At 43.0% G+C, this 25,304-nt stretch overlaps 2 protein-coding genes and 1 long non-coding RNA gene across 6 annotated transcripts; all 3 read left to right on the forward strand.

Annotated features, from left to right (window-relative positions):
* LOC118794142 (transmembrane protein 184B-like) lies at positions 1-13,998 on the forward strand. 4 transcript variants are annotated; one of them, XM_036552323.1, is made up of 11 exons: positions 1-352; positions 674-717; positions 3,486-3,719; positions 6,126-6,291; positions 9,221-9,311; positions 9,922-9,997; positions 10,458-10,549; positions 11,421-11,590; positions 12,150-12,344; positions 12,954-12,980; positions 13,505-13,998. In XM_036552323.1, the coding sequence occupies exons 3-11, from the start codon at positions 3,486-3,488 to the stop codon at positions 13,729-13,731; spliced, it is 1,278 nt and encodes a 425-aa protein (XP_036408216.1). In that variant the 5' UTR covers positions 1-352; positions 674-717; the 3' UTR covers positions 13,732-13,998. The 4 variants fall into 4 exon arrangements, with proteins under 4 accessions (XP_036408216.1, XP_036408217.1, XP_036408215.1 ...); XM_036552324.1 differs by lacking the exon at positions 674-717; XM_036552322.1 differs by lacking the exon at positions 1-352 and having other exon boundaries at positions 367-717.
* Positions 13,999-19,680: 5,682 nt separating this feature from the next.
* Positions 19,681-22,428, forward strand: LOC118794159. Its single transcript, XR_005005741.1, has 4 exons — positions 19,681-19,786; positions 20,324-20,386; positions 21,532-22,173; positions 22,378-22,428. It is a non-coding gene; the product is annotated as an uncharacterized LOC118794159 (long non-coding RNA).
* Positions 22,429-23,011: 583 nt separating this feature from the next.
* On the forward strand, positions 23,012-25,296 carry LOC118794137 (GTPase IMAP family member 7-like). Its single transcript, XM_036552313.1, has 2 exons — positions 23,012-23,074; positions 23,200-25,296. The coding sequence occupies exons 1-2, from the start codon at positions 23,023-23,025 to the stop codon at positions 24,759-24,761; spliced, it is 1,614 nt and encodes a 537-aa protein (XP_036408206.1). The 5' UTR covers positions 23,012-23,022; the 3' UTR covers positions 24,762-25,296.
* Positions 25,297-25,304: the final 8 nt, after the last annotated feature.

The following is a 25,304-nucleotide window of genomic DNA, read 5'->3' on the forward strand; positions in this document are numbered from 1 at the left end:
GCTGATTTACTGTAATCTCTACGGATTGAGCCGGGGGAGAGGTGGGAGAGAAAGCAGAGGAAAAAACGATTCTATGGATACGCAATTTGGATAAACGTTCAGTTCTTTGCAAGTTTAGCCCCTGCTTTACCGGCTAATTTGCGCCTGGACAGAATTTGCCGATTTTAAATAAATCCATTCGGTTATCTGGAAAACTTTGATTCATTATTTAGCTAGCTAACCAGCTAACGTTACTTCTGGTGGAGGTAAACATGGATGACTGGGAAACAGTTTCTTTGTGGATTGAGGATGGCCTCTGAATAAACATCGGACAACATTTCAGCGCGGATCGCTGGCCAGTCTATTTAACTCAGTAAGTAGTTAGCGAGCTAACGTTTGCTTGCTAAACAAGGAGTGGTAGCCAGCTAGCTAGCGAGTGCGTAAATGCCGCATGTCAGAATTGGCGATAAATAGCGGACAGCGAGTCTGTGGGAAAACAATTGGCTTCCCCATCGCATTTACGGAGTAGCAAAGCCAGCTAAACGTGTTCATTCCGAGTGCTGTTTAAGTCAGTGGATCGGTAATTTTCCGTATAGTTAGAAGTCATACAGATATCGCTTGAATGTGTTCATTGACAAAAAGTGTTCAGGGTATTGAAATTTGTGAAAAACATTGAATGATTGGATTCGACCAGACGCAGCGTACACAAGTTCACCGGCTGTTACTGCAGCAGAGGAGGTAAGGTCTGAGTCTGATTTGGGTGTTTCAACGTCTTAACCATCTAGTCTATCTAGCAAACATTGTAACATTAACGTGAGTAACATTGATGAATGGGAAACGCTGGGGTCTTTAATCGCAGGCATGAATACCAACGCGTCAATTATCTACGTGGCCACATGAAGGCATTTAGTATGGCTAGATGGCTACAATCTGTTTATTCGTATATTAGCTAGCTAGGTAATCTATTTACGACTCTCTCCGATTTCGGACACGTAGAAGAAAATACGACGCCAGCTCCCTGACGTCAATAGTCTTGTCTGCTGTTGTGTCATCCGATTTTATTTGAACACGATAATGGATATTTGTTTAGCTAACATTAGAAGTAATGATTCAGAATTATATGTTATTAATTAGCAAATTATTCCCACTCACACCCTGCAATTAGTGCTGATGTTTGTTACCTATTTGACCAAGCCTGACATTAGCTAATATTTCAGCGTTAGCTAGCTAAAATCAACACGTATGCTCAACAGCTGTAATTGGCTGGATTTACATTTTCACAAACAAGATGGTGGTATTGGCATTCCCCGAAGGCGCTAGTAGCATTTGATGTTGTCCAGAGCTTCGTTGGACAATGGCTACAGCTAGATGCGATGAGGATAACGGGATGTCAACTTTAAAGATATGCTCGTTCATATTCTCATATTCGATGCATCATAGAATTTGGGCATTAAAGCATTTCAACTGCACCTTTATTTGATATGGAATCTTACGTGTTTACTATAAGCAGGGAATTGTCACAATCTTTAGAGCACCTTGCCAATATGTGGGTTAATCATGATTTCGATGGCCTAAGTCTACGTAAGTGTCTGACGTTTAATGTATCGTGGCGTCCATCTGTCAGCCAGCTCACTTTAATCGTACAGACAGCACTTTTGTCTTTCAAATGAACACATATATACCTGGGTAGAGGGAAAGGGAGGCAGTGTGTATTTCTCTCCAGTCAGGCAGTGCAACATCTGTCAGCCTCTGTCTGGGTTTTAAAACACTCATCACCGACATGAAAAACACAGTCCTTGTGCACAGATAGACAAAAGATTGTCACAGGGATGCGGTACCAAAAGGAGCAAGTACAAACTCCGTAGTTTTTGTGCTGTCACTTGGGAGCGAGGCGTAATTAAGCTATGGGTGAGGCATCATTCTCAGAGACTGAAGAGTCATTTTTAACGTTTTAAACAGTTTCAGCTAGTGCTGCTGTCTCTCTCTTTGTTTCAGACAGGCAGTGTGAGTCACTTGGGGCCAGTTATTTTAAGTAGTGCAGAGCCCTTTTGTTTATTTATTTACTTATTTGTTTTATTCAGTCAAGACCCTTACTGAAATCCAGGATGACATCTGTAGCTGTGGGACAACAATCAAAGAAAATGATTCTTATAAATTAGGCCTATAATTCAGTTTTGACAGTGGGAGGATCTTGTGGGAAGGAGATTTTTAATTTCTTTTAATTAAAATGTGGGCAGCAGTAAATTATTGTGTACTTGATGAGATTTAGCTGTGTAGTGGCATATTTTGTTTGAGCATTGTTGATGGTCGAATCAAGCATTTATGGTGAGCGGAGAAATGTATGCATATACACATTGACGGACATACATTACAGTAAAATTGTCATCTTCAGTCTGGTTGATTACAATCATTTGATTTCCATTCATGCTATCACTGCATCCACCCTACATAAGGGCATACATGTATGCCCCTCCAGTCTGTGAGGCCGCAATGTGTCTTTAAGCTGTGTGGAGATTTGTTATCGTATATTTATGGTTCTCAGCATCCACCCCCCCTGCCCAGCGGAGCATTTCACGCCAGGGGAGGCAGTGTGTCTGAGTCATCTCATCTCTCTCTTCCTCTCTCTCTCTCTCTCTCTCTCTCTCTCTCTCTCTCTCAGTGCTGCAGAATATACACACTGCTCACAGGAGGCTCCAGTCATATCCGTCCCATCTCCCCTTTCCTGCCCACGTTAGCGTGTGGTTGGGACTTGGTGGAATATAGCGTACATACAGTGATTGCTTTATCAATACAAACACAGGGGTATCCCTTTCACCTGTTCGTTGGCACTCAGTGCTAGCTGCTCCCATTCAGTGCATTCTGTCCTGGTTTTAGGGCTCTATATTTCTACACTTGAACGTAGTGGAAAGGCCAGGAAGTGCCGGGTGCTGGGTTTGTATTTCTGTGCCTGAAAAACATAAACTAAGGCCATAAAAATGGCGACTGGTTGGCAGAAGGACTTTTTATTTTTTATCTAGTAAAAGACAGAACATGAAGTTAAGAACCTCTACATAAACAACAGCAAAAGAAGGTCACATGAAGGTATTAGAAGGCAATGGTCCAAAAGAGCAGAATAAGAGAATGTAAAGGATTGAATATCAAGCCAGCTCTTTACAAAAGGGGAAAGACTTAGCAGCTCTACTCACACTCTCGCTGGTTGCCAGCTCTCTTGAGAGGCAAAATTGTATATTCATGAAATATCGCATTAGCTATTAAGAGATGAAACAAGATACTCAACACACAGTGTGAATGGAGGATTCACTGAATACAGATGATGAATAGCATGCGGCGTAGCTGTTAAGACAGCGGCATCAGAAGGGGTGTGCCTGTATGCAGCTCCCATAAACGGGCTCCGTTTTTATTCCCCTTGATCACAGTCATTAGCCAATAGATAGTGTTTCTGTCTTGTATTGTGATTATAATTGACCATGTTTTCCCCTAATGTGTGGGTGCTTTCTTCTCCTCAGATGAGCAGGCTGTGGAGGCGTGACGTGCCCCTGTCAGAGCGGCTGGGGAACGACTCTCCTGCAGGGATGGCCCCGGGACCCCCGGCCACCGCCGCCCCCACCGGCCCCAACATCTCCTGGCTGCCGGAGGCCCCCCTGCTGACCCCCGAGCAGCCCATCTTCCTCATGACCACCGCCGCCCAGGCCATATCCGGCTTCTTTGTCTGGACCGCCTTGCTGCTCACCTGCCACCAGGTAAGAGCCGACTGACTGCGGAGGATGAAGCGGATTTTATGGCACAATATCACGTACATCATCCATCAGCATTGATGTAGTATGAACTCTGATGGAAATGGCAGTAGTGTGAGCCTTTCATTTTAATATTGATTGAATACTTGTCTCGGTATACAGCCTGGGAAGAGCTACAGGGAGGTTCTTCTGATCTGGTGTGAATAATTAAGGGCAGCAGTTCACTGCCTTTGAATCACTGTTCAGTAGGTAATGTAGTAAGAGTGTTTGCATAGTGACTGAATTGAAGGAGAACTTGAAATTATTATTATTATTATTATTATTATTATTATTATTATTATTATTTGTTATGTCAGTAAACCCTCTGGAATTGCCATTTGTTATGTATTCGGTTTGAACTGTAGATTTTATCTGGTTGAATGTTTAAGGCACAGTGTACTGCAGTGTCATCTCGAAAGACACCCCCCCAAGCCCCTACCTGCAGAGATGTCCCTCATCGCTTCTCAGCAGCGTTCACGAAGGGTTAAGCTGAGCTGTCTCTCTGACAACAGGAACACCTGCTCCACAGTGACATCAGAGAACAGGGGTTGCCTAGCAACACCTTTATAGTTCACGGGCCCCTGCACATGCAGTGCGCTTGTGTTTTGCCAAAGTGATGTACACAATTCAAGAAAGGCGATAGGTGCTCTATTGTGTAAAGTCAAGAGAAACGGATGTCCACCGGCAAAAAAAAAAAAAAGGTTCCGATGACAAAAGATGTGCTGATTTGAATGGAAAATGAAATGGGGACAGAGAGCGAGAGAGAAAGACAGAGAGAGAGATGTACTGCACACTTGTTTACTGCAGTTCCCAGGATGTGGGTAGAACAACCTCAGAATCGCCGCAAGCAGCCAGGGTATGTTGTCTGCTGAAAAGAAACCTGCATGTTGATTACATGAAGCCTGCTTCACGTTGCAGTTGCAGGAGCGACTGTTTTCATGACGATAAGTTGTCTTTCACACCCTTAAAGGATGGCCTTGCTACTATGACTAAACTACCGTATGTTATGTAAGCCCTCAACCCCCCCGCCCCAAGAACCTGCTTAAGTGGAGTGTCTGCTTCCAGGGTGATGCAAACGCAGAGGGTGATGTCAAGTTGAACGCACCACCGTCTCATTCAAAACACAGAAATCAACTCAATGTAAATACAATTGCTGGAATTCAACACTGAAAAAATGTTAATAAATAATGATTTTACAAAATGCAAACAATTTCCCCCTAAAAAATTGGATCTAGAGCTAGAATGACCAATGTAAAATTATGCTTTAACAATAGTTGATGTTCCATGGTTATTAGTTTTAAGGAACGGCGATATGGGTCAGGTATTCTCAGCAGGCATATAACCCGGTCAGCTTATGGAAACAGAGGACCTTACATTGATCCTGAGATGATTGGATGAAGAGTTAAGCTCTACACATTAGTTTGCTAATACAGTGGATAGTGAGTTCTCAAAGGACTAGCTAAAGAGTGGTGCCTTTTACAGATAGGATTAATATTGATATAAATCTTTTTAAATGTAACAATATTAACTCCATGACAGAAATGACTGAATGATTGAAGGCTTGAAAAGACATCACTTTCATTATTATTGGCTGAGTGAAGTTAGTATAGATGGCTAATATGTAAGTGTAAGTAGTGTAGGCCATAGTGTAGTGTGGGTCATAGTCTTGTATTATAAATAGACAATCTAACAATAATTATCTATTACATTGTGTTGCAAAAATGCTATACAATTTACGGTGTATGAATTTCTCAGCAACTGCATGTGAAATTGAAATTAATATTTGCTCCAATTTTAATGAATGAATTTGAATAAGGGGAATCTATGCATATAGTGCATTTTTCATGAAAGTGTTCCATTTCACACAATATTACACTTCACTCTGATTTCTGATTTCAGATGGAAATAATTATTTGGACATTGTCATGAAAACAAATATACAGTGACAAAAATAAATGTCATCTTTCAGTTTCAGCATATATTGTTGATAATTTTATATTCATTAACTGGAATCCATTACAAGATGAACAGGGCAACAGTGTTGTGTAGTGGTAAGGAACAGTGCTTGTACCTGAGAGGTTGCTGGCTTGATTCCCCGCTGGGGCACTGCTGTTCTACCATTGGGCAAGGTACTTAACCCACAAGAAGATTGTAAATATCCAGCTGTGTAAATGGATGAAATTGCAACCTATGTAAGTCACTCTGTATGAGAGTGTCTGTGAAATGACAGTGATGAATGACAGAAATGGTTATTTTTCAGCTTCAGTGGACTCTGTCATTAAAATAGAAGATGGGGTGGACTGTGTAAGTGTCGTGGGTGTAGCGTGCTTGTCTTTCCACTCAGGTAGTAACCTCTCTCTCTCTCTTTGGCAGATCTACATGCACCTGCGGTACTACAGCTCTCCAAACGAGCAGAGACACATCGTGCGCATACTCTTCATCGTCCCCATCTACGCCTTCGACTCCTGGCTCAGCCTGCTCTTCTTCACCAACGAGGAGTACTACGTCTACTTCGACACGGTCCGAGACTGCTACGAGGGTAGGGCCGCTTTCTGCGCTGCGCCACCGTGGCTGTGCGTGACTGCTGCTGATACGTTCAGAATGCAGGGGCGTCATATCACACACTGTATGAAACTGAACTATAAGTTATATACCAACACTGTCAAAATTGTGGCAATGGTCTGTGTGTAACTGTGAATATGTGTTTCTTCAGTTTTGGCAGAAACCGCTGCAAGTGAAGGGGGCTTGAAAACATTTAAATTCAGGAAAAGCCCTGCTTGGTACATACCCTACATTTATTTTTTTTTGTTTGTTTTACTTTACCATCTTTTTCCCACAGAAAGCGTTAACATAATGCATATTGTTCAGTTACGCACACAGTTGTTTCCACTGCCCTGGGCGGTTATTGGGAGGACAGGTGATGTGCACACACAATGCCCTACATAATGTATTGATCACTATTCACATTGTTGCTGCCAAGAATTACGTCAGATTGGGAAAGCCACCAATAAGCAGCATGTGCAGTCCAAGGTCATACTTAGTGCTTTGCAAAGAGTGAGATACTGCTTATATGTGCTGCGGACTGTATAGTATGATACAGTTCGGTTATAAACATAAAGAAGCTGGGCATATGTTGTAATCTTTTAACATGGTGCCCAGTAAAAGCACTGATGCTGGCTCTGTGAGAGATGGTGATGTAGCCTGTGTTCGTGTGCGCGTGTATGTGTGTGTGTGTGTGTGTGTGTGTGTGTGTGTGTGTGTGTGTGTGTGTGTGTGTGTGTGTGTGTGTGTGTGTGTGTGTGTGTACGTGCATCTCAGAGCGCGTGTGTGTGGGAATCTGTTATAGCCCCAGTGACAGATGGCCGTCACTTTCTCCCTGCCTTTTTGCGGGCAGCCATCTTTGTTCTCTTGTTGTTCCAAGGCCTGCTGGGATGGCTGGGGAGGGCGAAGCCTGTTGCCTAGCAACCGCATGCGCACCACAGCCTTGCAAAGAGGTTTTAAAAACAACTCTCTCACACGGATAAACTCATAAACCACCGGGCCGTTCTGTCCTGACCTGCTGAGTTCCCATAGCAACAGCGAGAGTCATTTTTTTGCTGCTTTGGCAGCACTGGAATTTATTTATGTTGGCAAGAACCATAGTGTGCAAATACGTTAGTGTGAATACTTCAGCTGTATCTGCTGCTGTATCATACTCAGTGTGATACAGGGGTCACTCTGTGAGAAATCAGAACCGCTTTGGCATGAATTGACATGGATAATTTCCTCTGTAGAGGAAGCAAAGCGAATTTCTCATCTGCATCTTAAATAACCGGAGGATTTAATGAACTCAGGTGAGCAGAGCGAGTGTGGTTTCACATTGAGTGACCCTGCAGCTTATCGGGCTGGCCATCAGGGATGTTGCCAGTGTCTACAGGGCCCGGAACATCAGCTTTCTCTGCATGTAGAGTATCGGTATATACGTAATGTGTGTGATATGTTAGAGAGGGTGCTGATGCTATCTGACGCTGGCGCTCTGTGTGTATGTGTGTGTGTGTGTGTGTGTGTGTGTGTGTGTGTGTGTTTCTGTGTCTGTCCATGTGCATGTTATGGCTGTCCCCCGCGGCTGTCGGTGGCCCAGCCAGTGTGAACGCGCTGCCGGCCGGGTGCAGTTAGAGTGATGGAAGAGGAGCTGACAGCTTTGCCAGCCAGCACACAGTCAGCATTACTGCCACAGCCTGCTCTCCCAGACAGGGCCTGAGCCAGAGACAGAGACAGAGACAGAGACAGAGACAGGGCCAGAGACAGAGACAGAGACAGGGCCAGAGACAGAGACAGGGCCAGAGACAGAGACAGGGCCAGAGCCAGAGACAGGGCCAGAGCCAGAGACAGGGCCAGAGACAGAGACAGGGCAGGTCAGGGCAGGTCACAGCTGTGCCTCCAGGGCTCTGCAGAAGCATGTAGCCACACTGTAATGCACACACAATGCAGCAACCAAACACAGAGCCAGGTGGGAAAAGGTAGGACGGGCTGGTTGGTTGGCTAGCTCACTGTGTGTGTGTGTGTGCGTGCGTGCGTGCGTGCGTGCGTGCGTGTATGCGTGTGTGTGTGTGCGTGCGTGTGTGTATGTGTGTATGCTTGTATGCTAGGGCATTTGCATATGTGTGTGTGGGTGCAATCCCATGGTTGTTTTGCAGAAGACTTGCAGATTTCTGTGCTACTTTGCTGTGTGTGTGCACAGCTGAGCAATAACCTGGCTTGTGGAGAGGATATGTGAATCAGGAGTAAATGACCAGGTGGTGAAAACTGGGAGACCCTACTGATGGAAGGGAAAAAACACAGTGAACAGAGTGGGTTTCCTGGGTGAGGGCGTGTTTACACTTGAGAGAGAGGCAGTATTGTAAGAGAGTGGGGGAAGGGGGGTATATTATAAAGGATGTGTACAGAGGACATAACAGCATAATATATTTTCTGCAGAGCCCTGTGGGTATGAGAGACAATGGCCCACTCCTCTGTCTTTACAATACAGCAGTGTACTGAACACTGTACTGACACGTCACAGCAAGGACACTTTGAAGCCCGGGCTGGTCCGGGCCCTGCAGAGAGTATGATTACAAAGGGTCTCCCAGAGCAGTGGGGCTATGTTCTGATACAGCCTGCATGGTGGCCTTTTCTAGAGGGGTCTCTGGATCCAACTAGACGCATCTTACGCTGAGATAAACGAGGATATATAAACATAATCAAGTGGAATAAGTCAGAAGGCAGTCCAAGGATGTTAAACAGGGATCCTTGGTGCCTCTTGATATCACTGCATCAAGATAAGAGAAGGAAGGCCAAGTGTGTATAATTGTATCGTTATTCCAAATGCTGATAACACAAATGGACCTCAGCTCCACCCAACACACACACACACACACACACACACAGTCTCTTGCACATCCTGTAACATGGAACCCTACAGCACTGATAAGGCGTCTGTCTCTCTGCAGCATTTGTGATCTACAACTTCCTCAGCCTGTGCTACGAGTACCTGGGAGGGGAGAGCGCCATCATGTCTGAGATCAGAGGAAAGCCAATAGAGTGAGTCTCCGCCTCTTTTATCACCACAGCCCATCTGGGCCAAATTTTGGCCCATGGCGTCACTTTTAGAGGTGGAAAAAAGGCCTACTTCTGATTAAAAAAGAGACTTTTTTCTGGTTTTCTAACTGAAGTTTAAAGGAACCACGGGAAAGTGTTTGGCTGTAAGCACCCTTGCTTCATAATTAATTAAAGCAATCCTGCAGGGGCCATCTACTTGGTTGTGTGCTTTACACATCCAAGTAGACACTTCATGTTTAATGAATTGCTGATTCCAACTAGAGTGATAACTGTTAGGAAAGCTGTGTGTCATATTTAAGTGATCAGCCGTCAGTGACCTGTAGCATTCTCGGGTTTATGGGAATCGAGGGCTATAAGCACATCCTGCCTGCTGTCCCTGGCTGCTGTCCCCTGCCTTTGTGTCCAGGGCTTACTAACCTCACAGCAACCTACTCAACATCCCAGTCACTCATTTTTTCAGTGATGGATCTCACAGGCAGCCATTTTTCCAATCCACCTCACAGTGTGTAAAGTAACACATGCAGTATGTGTGTGTGGGCGTCGTTGTGCGTGGTGGTTAAGGTGTGGTTTGTTCCTTTGTGTGTTCCGACAGGTCCAGCTGCATGTACGGCACGTGTTGCCTCTGGGGAAAGACTTATTCCATCGGCTTCCTCCGGTTCTGTAAACAGGTACAGACGGCACCCCGCCTGTCCTCTTCTCTCCGTGCTGTTGTAGTAGCATGAGAGTATTATCTTCTGCTCTTTCACTGTCTCTCTTCCCCTCTCTCAGCAGTTTTACTGTATTGACTTTTCTGCTCCCCCCCCCCTTCCCTCAATACAGCGGTATTTTAGCATTCTGTATTGACTGTTCTCTGACTATTCTCACTCTCCCCCCTCTCTTGCTCTCCCTACCCTTTTTGTTTTTGTCATTCTATATTTACTTGCCCTCTCTCTTTCTCTCCCCAGTCCTGTGTGGTTGTAGTTCTGTATTTACTCGACGTCCCTCTCCCTCTCTCCTAGTTCACTGTAGCTGTAGTTCTGTACTGACTTGGCCTCTTTCTTTCTCTCTCTCTCTCTCCCCCCTAGTCCATTGTGGTAGTGCTTCTGTACTAACTTGCCATCTCTCTGTCTCTTCCTGTGTCTCCCCCAGGCCACCCTGCAGTTCTGTGTGGTGAAACCCCTGATGGCCATGATCACTGTCATCCTGCAGGCTTTCGGAAAATACAGGGATGGAGACTTCAAGTATGTCAGCGCTCCGTGGAATTGTGGCAGGCAGTGTATACACACTGCAGTAATTATTTCCTTTGAGTGACCCGGTGTACCTAAGTCTCCAGTCTGTCAGTGGATACTTGCACAGTCAGTGAAAGATGCACAGGGCACAACAGTGTTCAGCAGCACATAGTTCTTGCATAGTTAATATCAGTAAAAGATGCTCAGTGTATAGGTTTACATGGGGACTTATTATTTGCATGGTTGATATCAGTAAAAGACGTACAGAATGTATTAGTGTGTGTGGGCATTCACTGTTCACATGGTTGATATCAGTAGGAGATACACAGAGTGTGTTGGTGTACGTGGTCACTCAGTGCTCACATGGTTATTATCAGTAAAATGTAGTGTGTTGGTGTACATGGTCACTCAGTGCTTACATGGTAAGATGTAATGTGTTAGTGCACGTGGTCACTCGGTGCTCACATGGTTGATATCAGTAAGATGTAGTGTGTTAGTGTACGTGGTCACTCAGTGCTTACATGGTAAGATGTAATGTGTTAGTGTACGTGGTCACTCGGTGCTCACATGGTTGATATCAGTAAGATGTAGTGTGTTAGTGTACGTGGTCACTCAGTGCTTACATGGTTATTATCAGTAAGATGTAGTGTGGTAGTGTAGGTGGGCACTCGGTGCTCACATGGTTAATATCAGTAAGATGTAGTGTGTTAATGTACGTGGTCACTCAGTGCTCACATGGTTAATATCAGTAAAATGTAGTGTGTTAGTGTACGTGGTCACTCGGTGCTCACATGGTTAATGTCAGTAAGATGTAGTGTGTTAGTGTACGTGGTCACTCGGTGGTCCTGCTCTGACCTCCTGCTGCTGTCTCCCTGTCCCTCAGCGTGGCCAGTGGCTACCTGTACGTCACCATCATATACAACATCTCGGTCAGCCTGTCGCTCTACGCCCTCTTCCTCTTCTACTTCGCCACCCGCGAGCTGCTCGTCCCCTACAGCCCCGTGCTCAAGTTCTTCATGGTCAAGTCCGTCATCTTCCTCTCCTTCTGGCAGGGTTAGTCACTCCGCCTGTCGCCCTCTCTCTCACAAGTACTGGCACAGACATGAAACACTGGAAAATACAGAACAAAAAGCTGAACACTGAAAACTACTGTATGTTTCCTTTACACACAATATAATTTGGGATTGATACTGTTTTTATTTTTCATTGATTTATCTCTGTTGCAATAATTAGGCCCCTTAGCACCTGCGACTTGTATTACTTGCTGTTTTTTATGTGTTTTGGATTTTGTGACTGATGTACGGTAGTATACTTGGCTTCCCTTGTCTAGTCAGGTTGCACAAGTTAACTTGCGGTGGGGCTTGAACGGTGTTATGCTCACACTCACTGGTCTGGGAGTGTTGTTGTTAGCCTGGTCTGACACTGTTGCTCCTTTAACCTGAATGGACACACTTCTGTTCTTTTGTGCTGGGAGTTACTGTGGATAAGAACGTCTGCTAAATGAATGATTGACACTCTGTCCCCCTCTAACGGTCCAATGAATCAGGTGGTGAAGGGAGGAAGCAGTAACACATTCAGATGGTCTCTGTACCCCCCCCCCCCCCCCCCCCAGGCATGCTGCTGGCCATCCTGGAGAAGTGTGGGGCCATCCCCCAGATCAGCTCGGCCGAGGTGTCGGTGGGCGAGGGCACGGTTGCCGCCGGCTACCAGAACTTCATCATCTGCGTGGAGATGTTCTTCGCCGCTCTCGCCCTGCGCCACGCCTTCACCTACAAGGTCTACATGGACAAGAGGCTGGACTCCCAGGGTAAGAGAAGGGAGGGCAGGGAGAGCAGGAGAGTCGGGCTGCTCCTTCTCACATAACCTGGTGTAACCTGCGGTCTAAAGCCCGTATTCCTGTGTACCAAAGCAAGAGCTACATGCGGTGGAAAAAAAACTTCTGTACTAAACCGCTCTGTCCCACTGGCTACATTTTCAGTTAATGTGGAGGTACAGGAGGAGTCCAGTGAAAGATGTTGCTTGTGGAAACTGTCCGTGTTTTATCTGTCTGTCTTAAACTCTGTCAGATTCAGACCAAGCTGTTTGTGTTTACCTGTAGCTGTTGCTCACATCTTTCTGAGTAACACCGGTCTCCTCACTGATCTGCACTCTCCCTCTCTTTCTCTCCCTCTCTCCTCCCCTCTCTTTCTCCCTCTCTGTCTTACTCTTCTAATTTCCGTTGGTCCCTTTGGATGTGCTGTTATTTCTTACCTTTTTTAACTCCCTGCTTTTCCCCTGTTTCTGCCGTTTTGTTATCCCTCTGTCTTTTTCACACCCTCTATCTCTCCCTTTTCCCCTTCTGTTTCTTACCGTTTCCCTCACCTCTCCTTCTTCTGCCTCTCTCTCTCCCTCTCTTCCTTTGTGCTGCATGGTAAAGGACCAGTCCCCATCTATGGACAGTACGGTAGGTCTATGGCTGTCTGTATTTGGTTTCATCATTCCAGTCCTTGCCTTTGTGATCTTTCTCCTTTTGTTTCATCCACCTCATCGATAAGTCTGTGTTCTGGTGACACTTTCATTTTTATCGATTTACATGTTACGTTTGAATTTTTTTTTACCTTACTTAACTGTAACTACAGCTCTAACTGATATGAACACTGTGTCTGCTGTGACCCCCGATGGCCATCTCTGTGCTGCATCAGTTTTCATTTGATTTCTACCGTTGCCTTTTTTAAGTTATTTCGTACCACGTTGCGCTGTTTCATTATGGCTTGCAGAAAGTTCACGCCCATGTGAGTGTGTGCATGTGTGGCTACAGTTGGTGTGGTTGTACAGTATGTTACATAATGCTTATTTCTCTCTCTGTCTCTCTCTTTCTCTTTCTATCTCTCCCTCTCTCCCCCCCTCCCTCCTTCTCCCTCCCTCTCTCTCCCTCTTTCTCTCCCTCCCTCTCTTGTTGGTGTTACTGTACTTCCCCCACCCCCCCAGGCCGCTGCGCCCCCATGAAGAGCATCTCCAGCAGCCTGAAGGAGACCATGAACCCGGGGGACATGGTGCAGGACGCCATCCACAACTTCTCCCCGGCCTACCAGCAGTACACGCAGCAGTCCACCCTGGAGCAGCGGGGGGGCGCCGCCCTGTCCCGCAGCCACAGCAACGCCAGCACCCGCGACAACGAGAAGACCCTGCTGCTCAGCTCCGACGACGAGTTCTGAGGCGCGACCCCGGCTCCCTCGCACCGCCCTCCCCCCACCTACCACTGCCCCCCCCTCGGAACGGGGCGTCCCCCAGAGGGACAGCTGTGGCACCACGAAAGGCACCCCCAAAACACGACACGGCTGGTGGACACATTGCAGCACAGGACCGCGGGGCAGGCGCAGTGTAAACACTGTGTCTGTGGCACAGTCACTCACACACTCGCTCTGACTTACAGGAGGCGGTACTGTGCTGTGATGAAATTCTGCGCGCGCACACACACACACACACAAACACACACACACACAATTCTACGCACACATACACACACACACAATGCTGCATATACATACAATGCTACACAGACACACACACACACACACACACAATGCTACACACGCACGCACCCACATACACACATACAGATTCTTTAGGGACTTGATACAGTACTGTACAGAAGAGAATTAGGCTCTTTATCCCACTACACACACACACACACACACTCACTCATCTACACCTACCAGCACTTACAGGATCTGCCACACAGTGCAGCAGTAAGTGCTGGATCGTGACAAAACAACATACCAAACAACGTCTGCGCTGAAACGTTAATGCAGGCACACAAAAGCATGCACTACATCCGACACCATACAGCTACACACAACAGATACACTGCCTGCACACAAACACTGAGGTACTGTACATACAACACCCCCCACCCAATATTCACGGTGAACCCAGTATGACGCAGAGGGCAGAGTAACTGCTGCTTTTGAACATAGGACCATATGCAAACATGCACACATCACTTACATAGACTGCTAAACACAGCATATACACACACTGCTGATAAAGATCCACACACACAGCATATACACACACACTGCCGATAAAGATCCATGCACACAGCATATACACACACACTGCCGATAAAGATCCACACACAGCATATACACACACACTGCCTATAAAGATCCACACACACAGCATATAGACATACTGCTGATAACGCTTCATACACACAGCATAAACACACATTGATTATCTGCTTACCAAAATACAGCATGTACACACTACTGATGGAGCCCAGCTCATTGTATAAACACACCGATAATAATGGGTCCATTCACACAGTGTGTACACACTGTTGATACAGATACAGATATGTGCCCACAGTAGGGAGACACTGACACCATAGGTACAAACACGCAGCACAGATACACAGGGATTATACATACGGGTCCATGTAAGCAAACACTACGGGGGTACACACTCAAACATGGACTCCTTGACATTCAGGCAGATGTGATGTCACAATGGCCGTACACACACTCAGTAAAGGAAGAGCTTAAAATGTAGAACACAGTACCCTGTTTTTTTAATTTAACCTGAATTTTCATTCCTGACAAGCTGGGCTCTTCACCAAACCGTTGCCAAATAGAGGATGACTGGAGGAATTGTATCAGGACCCCCATATTCAAAAGCTTAATTTTTTGTGATTCATCTGGGTGGAAAAAAAATAAAGGGGGGGGGGGGGGTCTGTGAAGGTGACCTGAATGTTTGCAGAGAAGTTACATATCATGTTTATGAATTTTGCTGTTAATATTTGACCTGAAGAGAGATGTTCCTTTTGTATAAACTATGTTCAGTGAGGATGTTTGTGGAGCTTTTCACATGTGTTGTACAGGGACAGCGTGGGGTTGTGTCGGGGGCGGTGCCAGTGTGGAACATGCAGCCATTGCTGCTGCTATTGACCTATCAGGAACAGCTGAGGGAGGGGCTTTGTTTGAGTGATTGACAGTGCTTGACCAGAGTGCAGTTCAAGAGAAATTGGTTCCACCCTTGAGGGGATTAGAATAGCATAACTGGGGCATTATGGATGGCACATATTAGGTGGGCTTTTAGTATCATGTCAGGCACTAGATTAGGTTACACGGTTGTGCAAATTATACAGACTATATCTGTACTCAGGCATAAACAGTATCTGAGTAGGAGTTATTTTCTTTAGTGTAAAAACACTACTTTAACTGCATACAGATTTTTGTGGCTACAGTTATATAGATGATGAACATGTAAGTTCACTATGAAAACAAATTAATGTCACAAATATTCAGGGCCAGTTTTAGCCACTATAGTCAACTCAGTGGTTCGTCGCTAAGGAGCCACAAGCTAAACAGGCAGACACTGAGAAATCCCTGTGCCAGACATGTGCCCTGCTGTGTCTGCTATTAGACACTAGAGGGAGCACACAGCACCATTAACTTCAAAGACAATGTACAAGTCAATGTAAGAAGCAGCCACCAATAGAGGGCAGCAGAGGGATTGTTTGCAAAGGCTGTTTCCAGTTTGCACTCAGCTCCAGAATATGACACACTTATTTGCCCTTAAAGTCTTCATGGTCCTTCAGTAAGATGTGTGTGCATTCCTACATTGTCTCCTGTGAGTGTGTGAGTCCCAATGTCAGTGCTGCTGCACAGGCTTCTCCATTGTTGCCAGTGGAGAAGCATAGGATTTATGGAGCATTTGTGATACACAAGGCTGAATAATGAAAAAGTATCCAGATCTAAGTCACATGCTTCCAAGTGTGTGACCGTATTGGAACATTGACCCAAGCACCTATAAGCAGGTTACAGCCCAGAGACCAGAAGGCAGAAGGCACCACAAGCATTGTTTCATATTAGAAAGTATGTTGGAATTTGGTGTGTGGGGCAGTGGTTTCTTTGGTGGAGTGTGAAAAGCAAACACCTTTGCTTTTACCTGGGATATACTTGTGTTGATATTACTGAGACCAGAATGCATATTGAGGCCAATACAGAGTGTTTCACTCAAGTGCTGTGGGGCCTAAAAAGACAGTTAAAAAGGGGTTATAGTCTTGTGTGATACTTTTTCTTTTTCAAGTGTCTTTGAAAAGTGAAGAGAATCCCTGACCTCAGCCCTGCTACCCAAACCCCCAAAACTACCCCCTCCTGTCCTTAGCTTTTTATAATTAAGGGATCTGAAACTTTAACTTTGCTCATCCTGTTATTTCCTGCCCTGATGTTCTTCCTGACTTCTGATGTATTTTATAATTAAGATATATGAACATATTATTGCTGAAGAAATAGGATATTGTAAATAAAGTTTAAAAGTAAATACTGGAAAATATTAATGGTGATTACCACAATGATGTTGAACTGGGAGAAAAGATGCTTAGTTTTGTACTGTCATCGTTCCATATTGGCTTTTATTTTTTATTTTTACTTTTTTCTTGCTCTTTGTATATGAACATAAGGGTTCACAGACTCAGCTTCTATTTTATGTCATTGTGAAGTTCAGACAAACAAAAATAAAAGAGAGAACATGTTGGAATTGGGTGTCATGCTTTATGCAGGGATTTTCATGATACTTAACACAAATGTAGTCCTTACTGGTCCTGAGAACAGAATTTGTTTAGAATATAAAGTCATAAAGACTTCCTACTGGTTTTTAATGTCCCATGTATGGTGTGATCATGCATGACTTTAATAAGCTGTTCTCCAGAAGGAATCCTGTTTATTTTCAGGTCAAAGGTCAAGGTCACAGAGGCTCTTTGAGTTTATTACTTGTGCAGTTATAATTCTCCTGCAGTTGATATGCATCCTGGTCACTGATGCAGTTTTACAACTCAACACATTAGACAGAGCATGTAAGTCACCTTCCACCACAGTGCTATTAAATATTTATGTTGTTACAGCTTGAATTCCCCTCCTGTACTGTCATCATTCCATATTGACTTTTATGTTTATTTTTTATTGCTACATAGGCTTCATAGATTCAGCTTTTTGTCATTGTGATGTTCAGACAAATAAAAATAAAAGAGAACCTGTTAGAATTTTGTCATGCTTTTATGCAATGGCCAACTACGCATGGATTTCAATGACAACACAACACAGTCCTCACTATTTGTTTTAGAACACAAAGAGGAATCTGGTGTGGTTATGCACTGACTTTGATAAGCCTGGCACAAATGTTATTCTCACTATTCCTCAGAAGGAATCCTATTTATTTTCAGGTTTTATCACCACAATGCAATACACATTTACATACCCCAGTTACAGCTGTTCAGAGGGAAACTTACTTATACTACATTTTCTAAACTTCAGTCTCAATTCCTATGTCACTGTTTCACTCTCATTTTCATTGCTTCACTATGAATACCTGGCTCTTTGGCGTCGCGGTCAAAGTCGCATGGTCGGTAACCTGAAGACCTGGGTTCGAGGCCGGGTGGGGTGACTGCTCTCGCCCCCCTCGCTACAAGAAGGACAGGAAGATCAGGGAGCTACAAGAAAGTATAAGGTAAGTACTTGGGGATTTCAAAATGTACAGTACTTAATACACTGCTCTTGATGAAGGAAATGTCACAGTGTAGAGCGCAGTATTGGTTACCGAAAATACAAATACCACAGACACACAACATAAAATTGAATGAAGAAATAAAGAACTGAATAAATCCGCACCATAATAAGAGTAAAAATAAATTAGTCAAATTTTAAATCAATTTTATGGTGCTATGACAATACTGCAAAGTTGTAGAGAATGAATATGTTTTAGATATCTGGTATGGTACGGATTAAGGTGGTGATATGATTAGATTTGGAAAATGCATGTATACATGCTACAGTAAATGATATGTCATCTTCATCTGTGGATAGTATAGGTGTTTAGTATACATTGTCCTCATGTTTTATATACTTAAACTACTTTTAAAAGCTGATTTTATGTTTTCACAATTGTAGATATTCACAGTCCTTGGTATTAAATAGTCCAGCTGAATTCAACATATGACAATGTCAGACATAAACATCACTGTTTATTGGTGGTAACTAATTCATCAACTTAGATGACTGTGGAGGTGTCATTGGGTATGTCAGTGGACTGAAGTACATGCAAGAAAACAAGTCGAGGGCTCTGGTCATAAACACACACTGTAATCACCTAAAAAGAACAGATAAAAATGAAAAAGAGTATTTGAAAAAGCAGTGTCAAGAGGCAGAAAGAGAATACATGGCAAAACCGAGAACTGAAGGCAGTGAAGACGGACACAATACAGTGTACAGTGAAAAAAAAAGTGTCAAGAACCAGCCACAGAAGGAATGGCAGAGCAAAGACCATAAGGCAGAAAAGATGGATGCCATGCAGTGCACCAAATAGGACTGACAGCGGCACATCATGGGCAGGTACCATAGCAGAGGGAGGGGAATGCCAAGACCACCACAAATAGCAGGAGCAACAGTGGGCACAGTTGCTGGATCAGCCATTGATATTTGTAAGAATCATACAAAATGAAATCATGAAAGAGTCCATGAAATATTACATGTTAACACATTCTCAAGAATAGAATATTACATTTTGTAAAATGGAATCAATTACTGTATTTATTTCAGATGTTTTCTATATAAGATTAAATATTCACTTCAAGGCAATGTTTCTTTTTATCACAAAATCATTTGTACGGTTACTATTTTGTGGGTTTATGCCTGATGAATGTGCTGTATTTTATAAGATCATATGAAGTGCTTATACGGTACATGTAATACTTATATTGCACTTACATTTGTATTGTATCTACAGTATTACTACAGCATGCCCTATTGTGAATGTTGTAGTAAGTTACTTCATCTTTTACATCAGAAGCTTCATTAGCAAATAGTGCTTCACCATAAAACTACCTTTTTAAATTACATTCTTGTGAACCTAGGATGCTTTGTTAAAACCATACATTTCTCATCCAATTTCCACCGTTAAAATTTCTATAGTAACACTTGATTTTATAAAGCTGAAACAAGTAAAGATCTTTCAGACATATCTTAGCAGTCAAAAGTTTGATCCTTACAGACACTGTAAAGTAACACCTGTAATATGTCACCCATCAAGTTAAACAGGTTTAGATGATGCCCAGGTTTTGAAGGTCAAGATTAAACAAGTTCCAGCCATTGCAGTCAGAGCTGTGCCATCAGCTGTGCGTCTCATACAAAGGGGGAGACCGAGTGGGTTGTCAAGTGGGAAATTAGACCAGAAAACCAATGGACACACAGGCAGGGGAAGGTAAGAGCCCAGGTGAGTCCTTTCCGTTCAGTTGCTGGAATGGCCAACTTGCCACTCAAAAGGGCAGTGTAGCACAGTGGTAAGGAGCAGGGCTTGTGACCAAAGGGTTGCCGGTTTGATTCCCTGCTGGGGCACTGCTGTTGTACCCTTGGGCAAGGTACTTAACCCCAAATTGCCTCATTAAATATCCAGCTGTATAAATGATAACATTGTAATAATGATAATATTGTAACTGATGTAAGTCACTCTGGGTAAGAGCATCTGCTAAATGCCAATAATGTAATGTAAAAAGACTATAATCAAACATAACCAAGAATGAAAGTCATTATTGTAATGTAGAAATTCCATAACTTGTTTTCATTATGATTTTGTCTACATGAGATAATACAGCTTTGCTTATTTTTTTAATTATGTTTGTATTCATACATTGATATATTTACACACTGAAAATTATAGATGTGTAACTGCTGTGTTATTAGAATATTCTGCAGACATATCTGACACAGTGAGAATCCAATAAACAATGTACTGCATGTTTTTATTCATCAGATAAAGAAACATTAAGTGCTCCAGACCCCAGGAGAAGACACAGCATTAGAGAGCCTCCATATCGTGAGTAGTTTCTACAACTGCTACTGCCAGGTCACTGAGAACAGGGAACTGGAACTATATTCATATTCAGATGAATTTTGCCTAAACTACTTGTGTCTTCCACCAAAAAAACATACTATTCATAAAATATATTTTCACACATATAAAAAGTAAAATACTGCGTGTGAGAAACAGATATAGAATGGAACAGTTCTGTGAGTACTCAAGTAAGTATTCAAAACTTCATCATTACAAAGTGAAGCAGAAAATGTGGCCCAAAAATGATTTATTGGCATATACAGTTTAAATTGTGTAGCCTACATTGCCTGTTAAAGTACCCGTGTGAAAGTCATTAGGTTCAGAGATGTATGAGGAAAATATGTGTCAGTATGAAGTGCCGTGTACAACTGCATTTTTCTTTAGATTGTGTTAGATTCCCTTACTGAATTCAATCCATTGGACATTTGAATACATTGAAATCATATAATTACTCATAAATAGCTGTATAATTACATATAAAATTATAATTACCTACAATCAAATAAGATCTCATTTTCATACACCTACTTGGGCAAAAGTGAAACAGTTCTTGTCACCTTGGAATGCATGAGCACAAGCAACCAGTAACCTCCTCTGCATAGTTTCACTTCTGGGCATGGTTTACTGGTAGGAAGACCAACCTGTTGGAGAGAAATATCTGTGCAATTTCCTGCTGTCTGTAAAGATACTATGAAGCATTAGTTTCTATGGACATACTGATTTCACTGTCAAGTTACATGTTACAAGTAATGCATTTCTGAAAGGCACTGGTGAGGGCTTTATTAGAAAACAAAATCCATTCACAAGTCAGTCTTGTCAGGCTAGGAGTGCTCCAATTGAATGATTTTTCAGTTAGATATTGACATTTGTTGGGAAACTTAGAAAAGTATTCTAAGCACCAGTTAAAACATGTCACAAGGCAGCTGTAAATTATTATTTTTTTTTTATTTTATATAGGATTTAAAGAGAGCACTGGAGAAGCACACACTTTTAGTGCCAATAAATGCCAAGAATAATGTAATGCTACATACCACACACAGATAACACAAGCCTTAAATCTTACTCTTGCCTTGTACATTCCTTTGAGCACATATCTGCCATATTAATGTGACTTTGTTGTTTTGTAGTGTCTAGCAAAACTCAGGAGGTGAGGATTGTGTTGCTGGGGAACACTGGAGAGAGTAAGAGCCTCTGTGGAGACATAATTTTGGGCACCCTCCCAGCTTCAGAAAGGCACCTCTCTCCACACAAGTATGAGAAATGTGATGGGACTGTGGGTGGGAGGAATCTTACAGTAATCAACACGGCGGACCTGCTTAATGCCCGGCTTTCTCAAGAGGAACGCTCCCAGGGGCTAAAGTGTTGCATGAGCTTATCTGCTCCAGGACCCCATGTGTTCCTGTTTGTTCTGCAGCGAGGGGGACCCTCACAAGAGGACAGGGATGCTCTGAGGCAGGTCCAAGAGTGTTTTGGTGAAGGAGGATTAAAATACACAATGGTGCTGTTCATTAGTGAAGACCAAGAGGACTATGTCAGCATTGGCAACCCATTTGTAGCAGGTGATGAAGCTCTTCATGACTTTATCCAAGGTTGTGGGGGCAGGTGTCATCTCTTTAACAGTAAGAGAGGCCACACTCAAGTAACTGAGCTCCTGGATAAGATAGACGTTATGCTGGAAGGAAACGGAGGAAGTCACTTCACTAAGGATATTTTTAAGGATTTTAAAGACGCCCAGAGACAAGGAGAAGAGATAAAAAGAGAGGAAATAGGTAAGTAGCATAGAGTAAATAGGTGGGTAAGAGGAATGGTTACTTGAATTCTGTTGAGACTGTGTGTGTGTGTGACGGGGGGAATATATGTGTGTGTCTGTCTGTTAGAGAAGGGGTAGAGTGTGCTCAGTCATCGACCCTCTTGTACGCTTTTTCCAACTATAACCCTGAGAGAAAGATGACTGATTTCTCTGTTGCTATTAGCTTGGGATCCAGTGTTTCGGAAGAGAACAGTTACCATGGAACCATCACAATGTAAGTTTGAAACAGAGTATCCAACTTCTAGTTAAAACCAGTGTGAGCTGCAGTGTCCAGTTCCCATAAATGGGAGGGCAGCAGGAGTATTGTGAGAGCTCCATTGTTAATAAGTGGGTCTTTCAGAAAGGCTTTTTGGACCAGTACAGGATGTCTTCTCAGAGTCATCAAAATGAAAGGAAAATATACACAGTACTCCTTGGAGAATTGAGGAGAAATTTGACCATGGTTGACTATTATTATTATTATTATTATTGAATCAAAATGTATGTATTATAAAATCTATTGTAAATATAAATATGTAAAAATTAAACTGTAAGAGTGACAATTTGTGTTTAATATATCCTTTATACGACTAAAACATAGCATTTCAATCTATTCATACATTGTCTCACCCTAACTAATAACCTATCATTACAGTAAAGATAGATAATTATTATGTAAAATACTGTATGCAAATAGGCCTACATCAGCTGGCAAAACAGAGAAACATGAATTTTACTACTTTTACTACAGATACACCCAGGATGATGATGTACTGCCATGCCATGAAGATAATTGTTCTCTCTTTTTTCAGACCGGAAAATTCGTTTCATGAGAAACAAAAAGGAAATAAAAGATTGCCATAGATTACAGCATTCCAGAAGTAAGTATGGAGCTCAGATGTAACAATTATATATGTAGCTACAGATGAGGTGCATATGAGTGTAATTTCAGGTTAATTCTGATTCATTATTACTGTATTCAACATTGTGGCATTTTATTTATTAGGAGGTAGTGTGGGTACAGAAGACAGCAGAGGGAGCATGAGGATGGTGCTGGTGGGCAAGACTGGTGTGGGGAAGAGTGCCACAGGAAACACAATCCTGGGGAGAGAGGCATTTGTGTCTAGGACAAGGATGGCGTCTGTCACAAAGAAATGCCAGAAGGAGACAGCAGAAGTAGCAGGGAGACAAATAGATGTGGTCGACACTCCAGGACTGTTTGAGACCACCCTGTCAAATGAGGAAATCCAGCAAGAAATTATCAAATGCATGGCACTGTCAGCACCTGGACCCCATGTGTTTCTCGTGGTTATATCGGTGGGACGCTTCACATGGGAGGAGAGGGAGACACTTCAGTTGATCAAAATGACATTTGGTGACAAAGCTGCTCAGTACACAATGGTTGTGTTCACCAGAGGTGATGACCTTGGAAGTGAAACAATTGAAGAATACATTGCAGATGGTGATCCTGATGTCCAGAGTGTGATTCAGGACTGTAGACAGAGATATCACGTCCTCAATAACAAAGAAAAGAGCAATAAAACCCAGGTCATTGAACTGCTAAAAAAGATAGACAAAATGTACTGGGAGAATGAAGGTAGCTGGTACACTAATGAGATGTTTCGGGAAGCAGAAGCTGCCATCATACGAATACAAGTAAGGAAGGAGAAAGAGGAGGAGATACAGAGAGAACTAGAGAAAATGAGGGCCAAGTATGAGTCAGAAATGACAGACCTGAGGAAGAGGATGGATGAAGAAAGAGAAAAGCTGGAGAGAGAGAGAAAGAAAGCAGAACAGCTTCTGAGGGAGAAGGAGGCATTAATACAAAGAAAAATGCAGGTGGGGGAAAAAACACTTCTGGAGAGACTATTTGAAGATGAAAAAGAAACCATGGATGGGGCTGTTAGCTCTAAGAAGGATAGGGAGGACAAAGAGGGAAAAGAAACCAAACAACAGGTGGAGAAAAGTGAAGACAATGAAGATGACAGAGAGAAAGACCTGCAGAAACAGGGGAGAAAAGAAAAGAAAGTGAGAACATCTGGAAAACGCTTTGGATGGAAGTTTAAAAAGTCTGAGGAACAGAGACTTGTAAAGGAAAAAGAGACTAAGAATGCAGAGCAAGAAGAGGGTGGGGAGAAACGCAGTAAGAAACATGCGACCAAACAAGACAGAAAGGCTGATAAGATGACACATGACAAGGAGGAAAAGAACAAACAAATCCAAGGCTCAAGGGAAGAGGAAATTACTGTTGACAAAGTAACAACAGAGCTGGGCGCTATGCAGAGTCAAGAGATAGAAGATGGCTCAGATGTAGTCTATAGATATTTAGAAAAAGACAGACAGAAAAAGAGTGGAAAACAAGACAGTATAGATTTAGACGGAGCAAAGAAAATAGAGGAGAGATTTAAAGAACTGCAGGAGTACAAAAGACTAATAGAGGAAACAATTACAAAATATCAGGCAGTCTCAGAAAAGCAATCAGAAGATTTAGAGCGTTTCAAAATTAAATATGTTGATAATTTTCAGGCCTTAGAAAAAAAACAAGGCACAAAATGTTTGATACAGTAAGCTGACAAGTTGTTTGATTTTTCATGCACCTCAGTGATACAGTACGCCTGAAATGCACTGTCCCATCCTTGTTAACTGGAAATGGTGTACTTCACATTGACTGTCAACTGTGGTTACCATTGAATTTCTAATATTCCTTATTTATTGAAAAAAAAAACAGTATAATATGTTATTTGGCATAAGCGACTGTTGTAGTGCCACTGTACCTTGGTAAGGGCAAATGTCTGCGCAATCACAGGATAGCATATGTCTTGCTTCAGCACTCTGACATAACTGCAGAGGTTATCACAGTGAAATGATAAACTGGCAATTCCAGAAAAGCAGGGCTGTATAAAGTAAATGTAAATGTATGTATTTTAGCAAACTTTCTTAGGGAATATGGTCATATTAGAGAATATTGCCTCCAAAGAGTGGATTCTGTTTTTGTCTTTTTCGCACAATTGCATAACCTGTTAAACACTTGTTTATCCATCATATCATAGCCTACATGTAAAAAATAAAATCTTCATGGCCACAGTGTAGCATAGTGGCTAAGGAGCAGGG

The sequence above is a fragment of the Megalops cyprinoides genome, chromosome 19, assembly GCF_013368585.1.
Source record: "Megalops cyprinoides isolate fMegCyp1 chromosome 19, fMegCyp1.pri, whole genome shotgun sequence".
Taxonomy (NCBI): Eukaryota; Metazoa; Chordata; class Actinopteri; order Elopiformes; family Megalopidae; genus Megalops; species Megalops cyprinoides.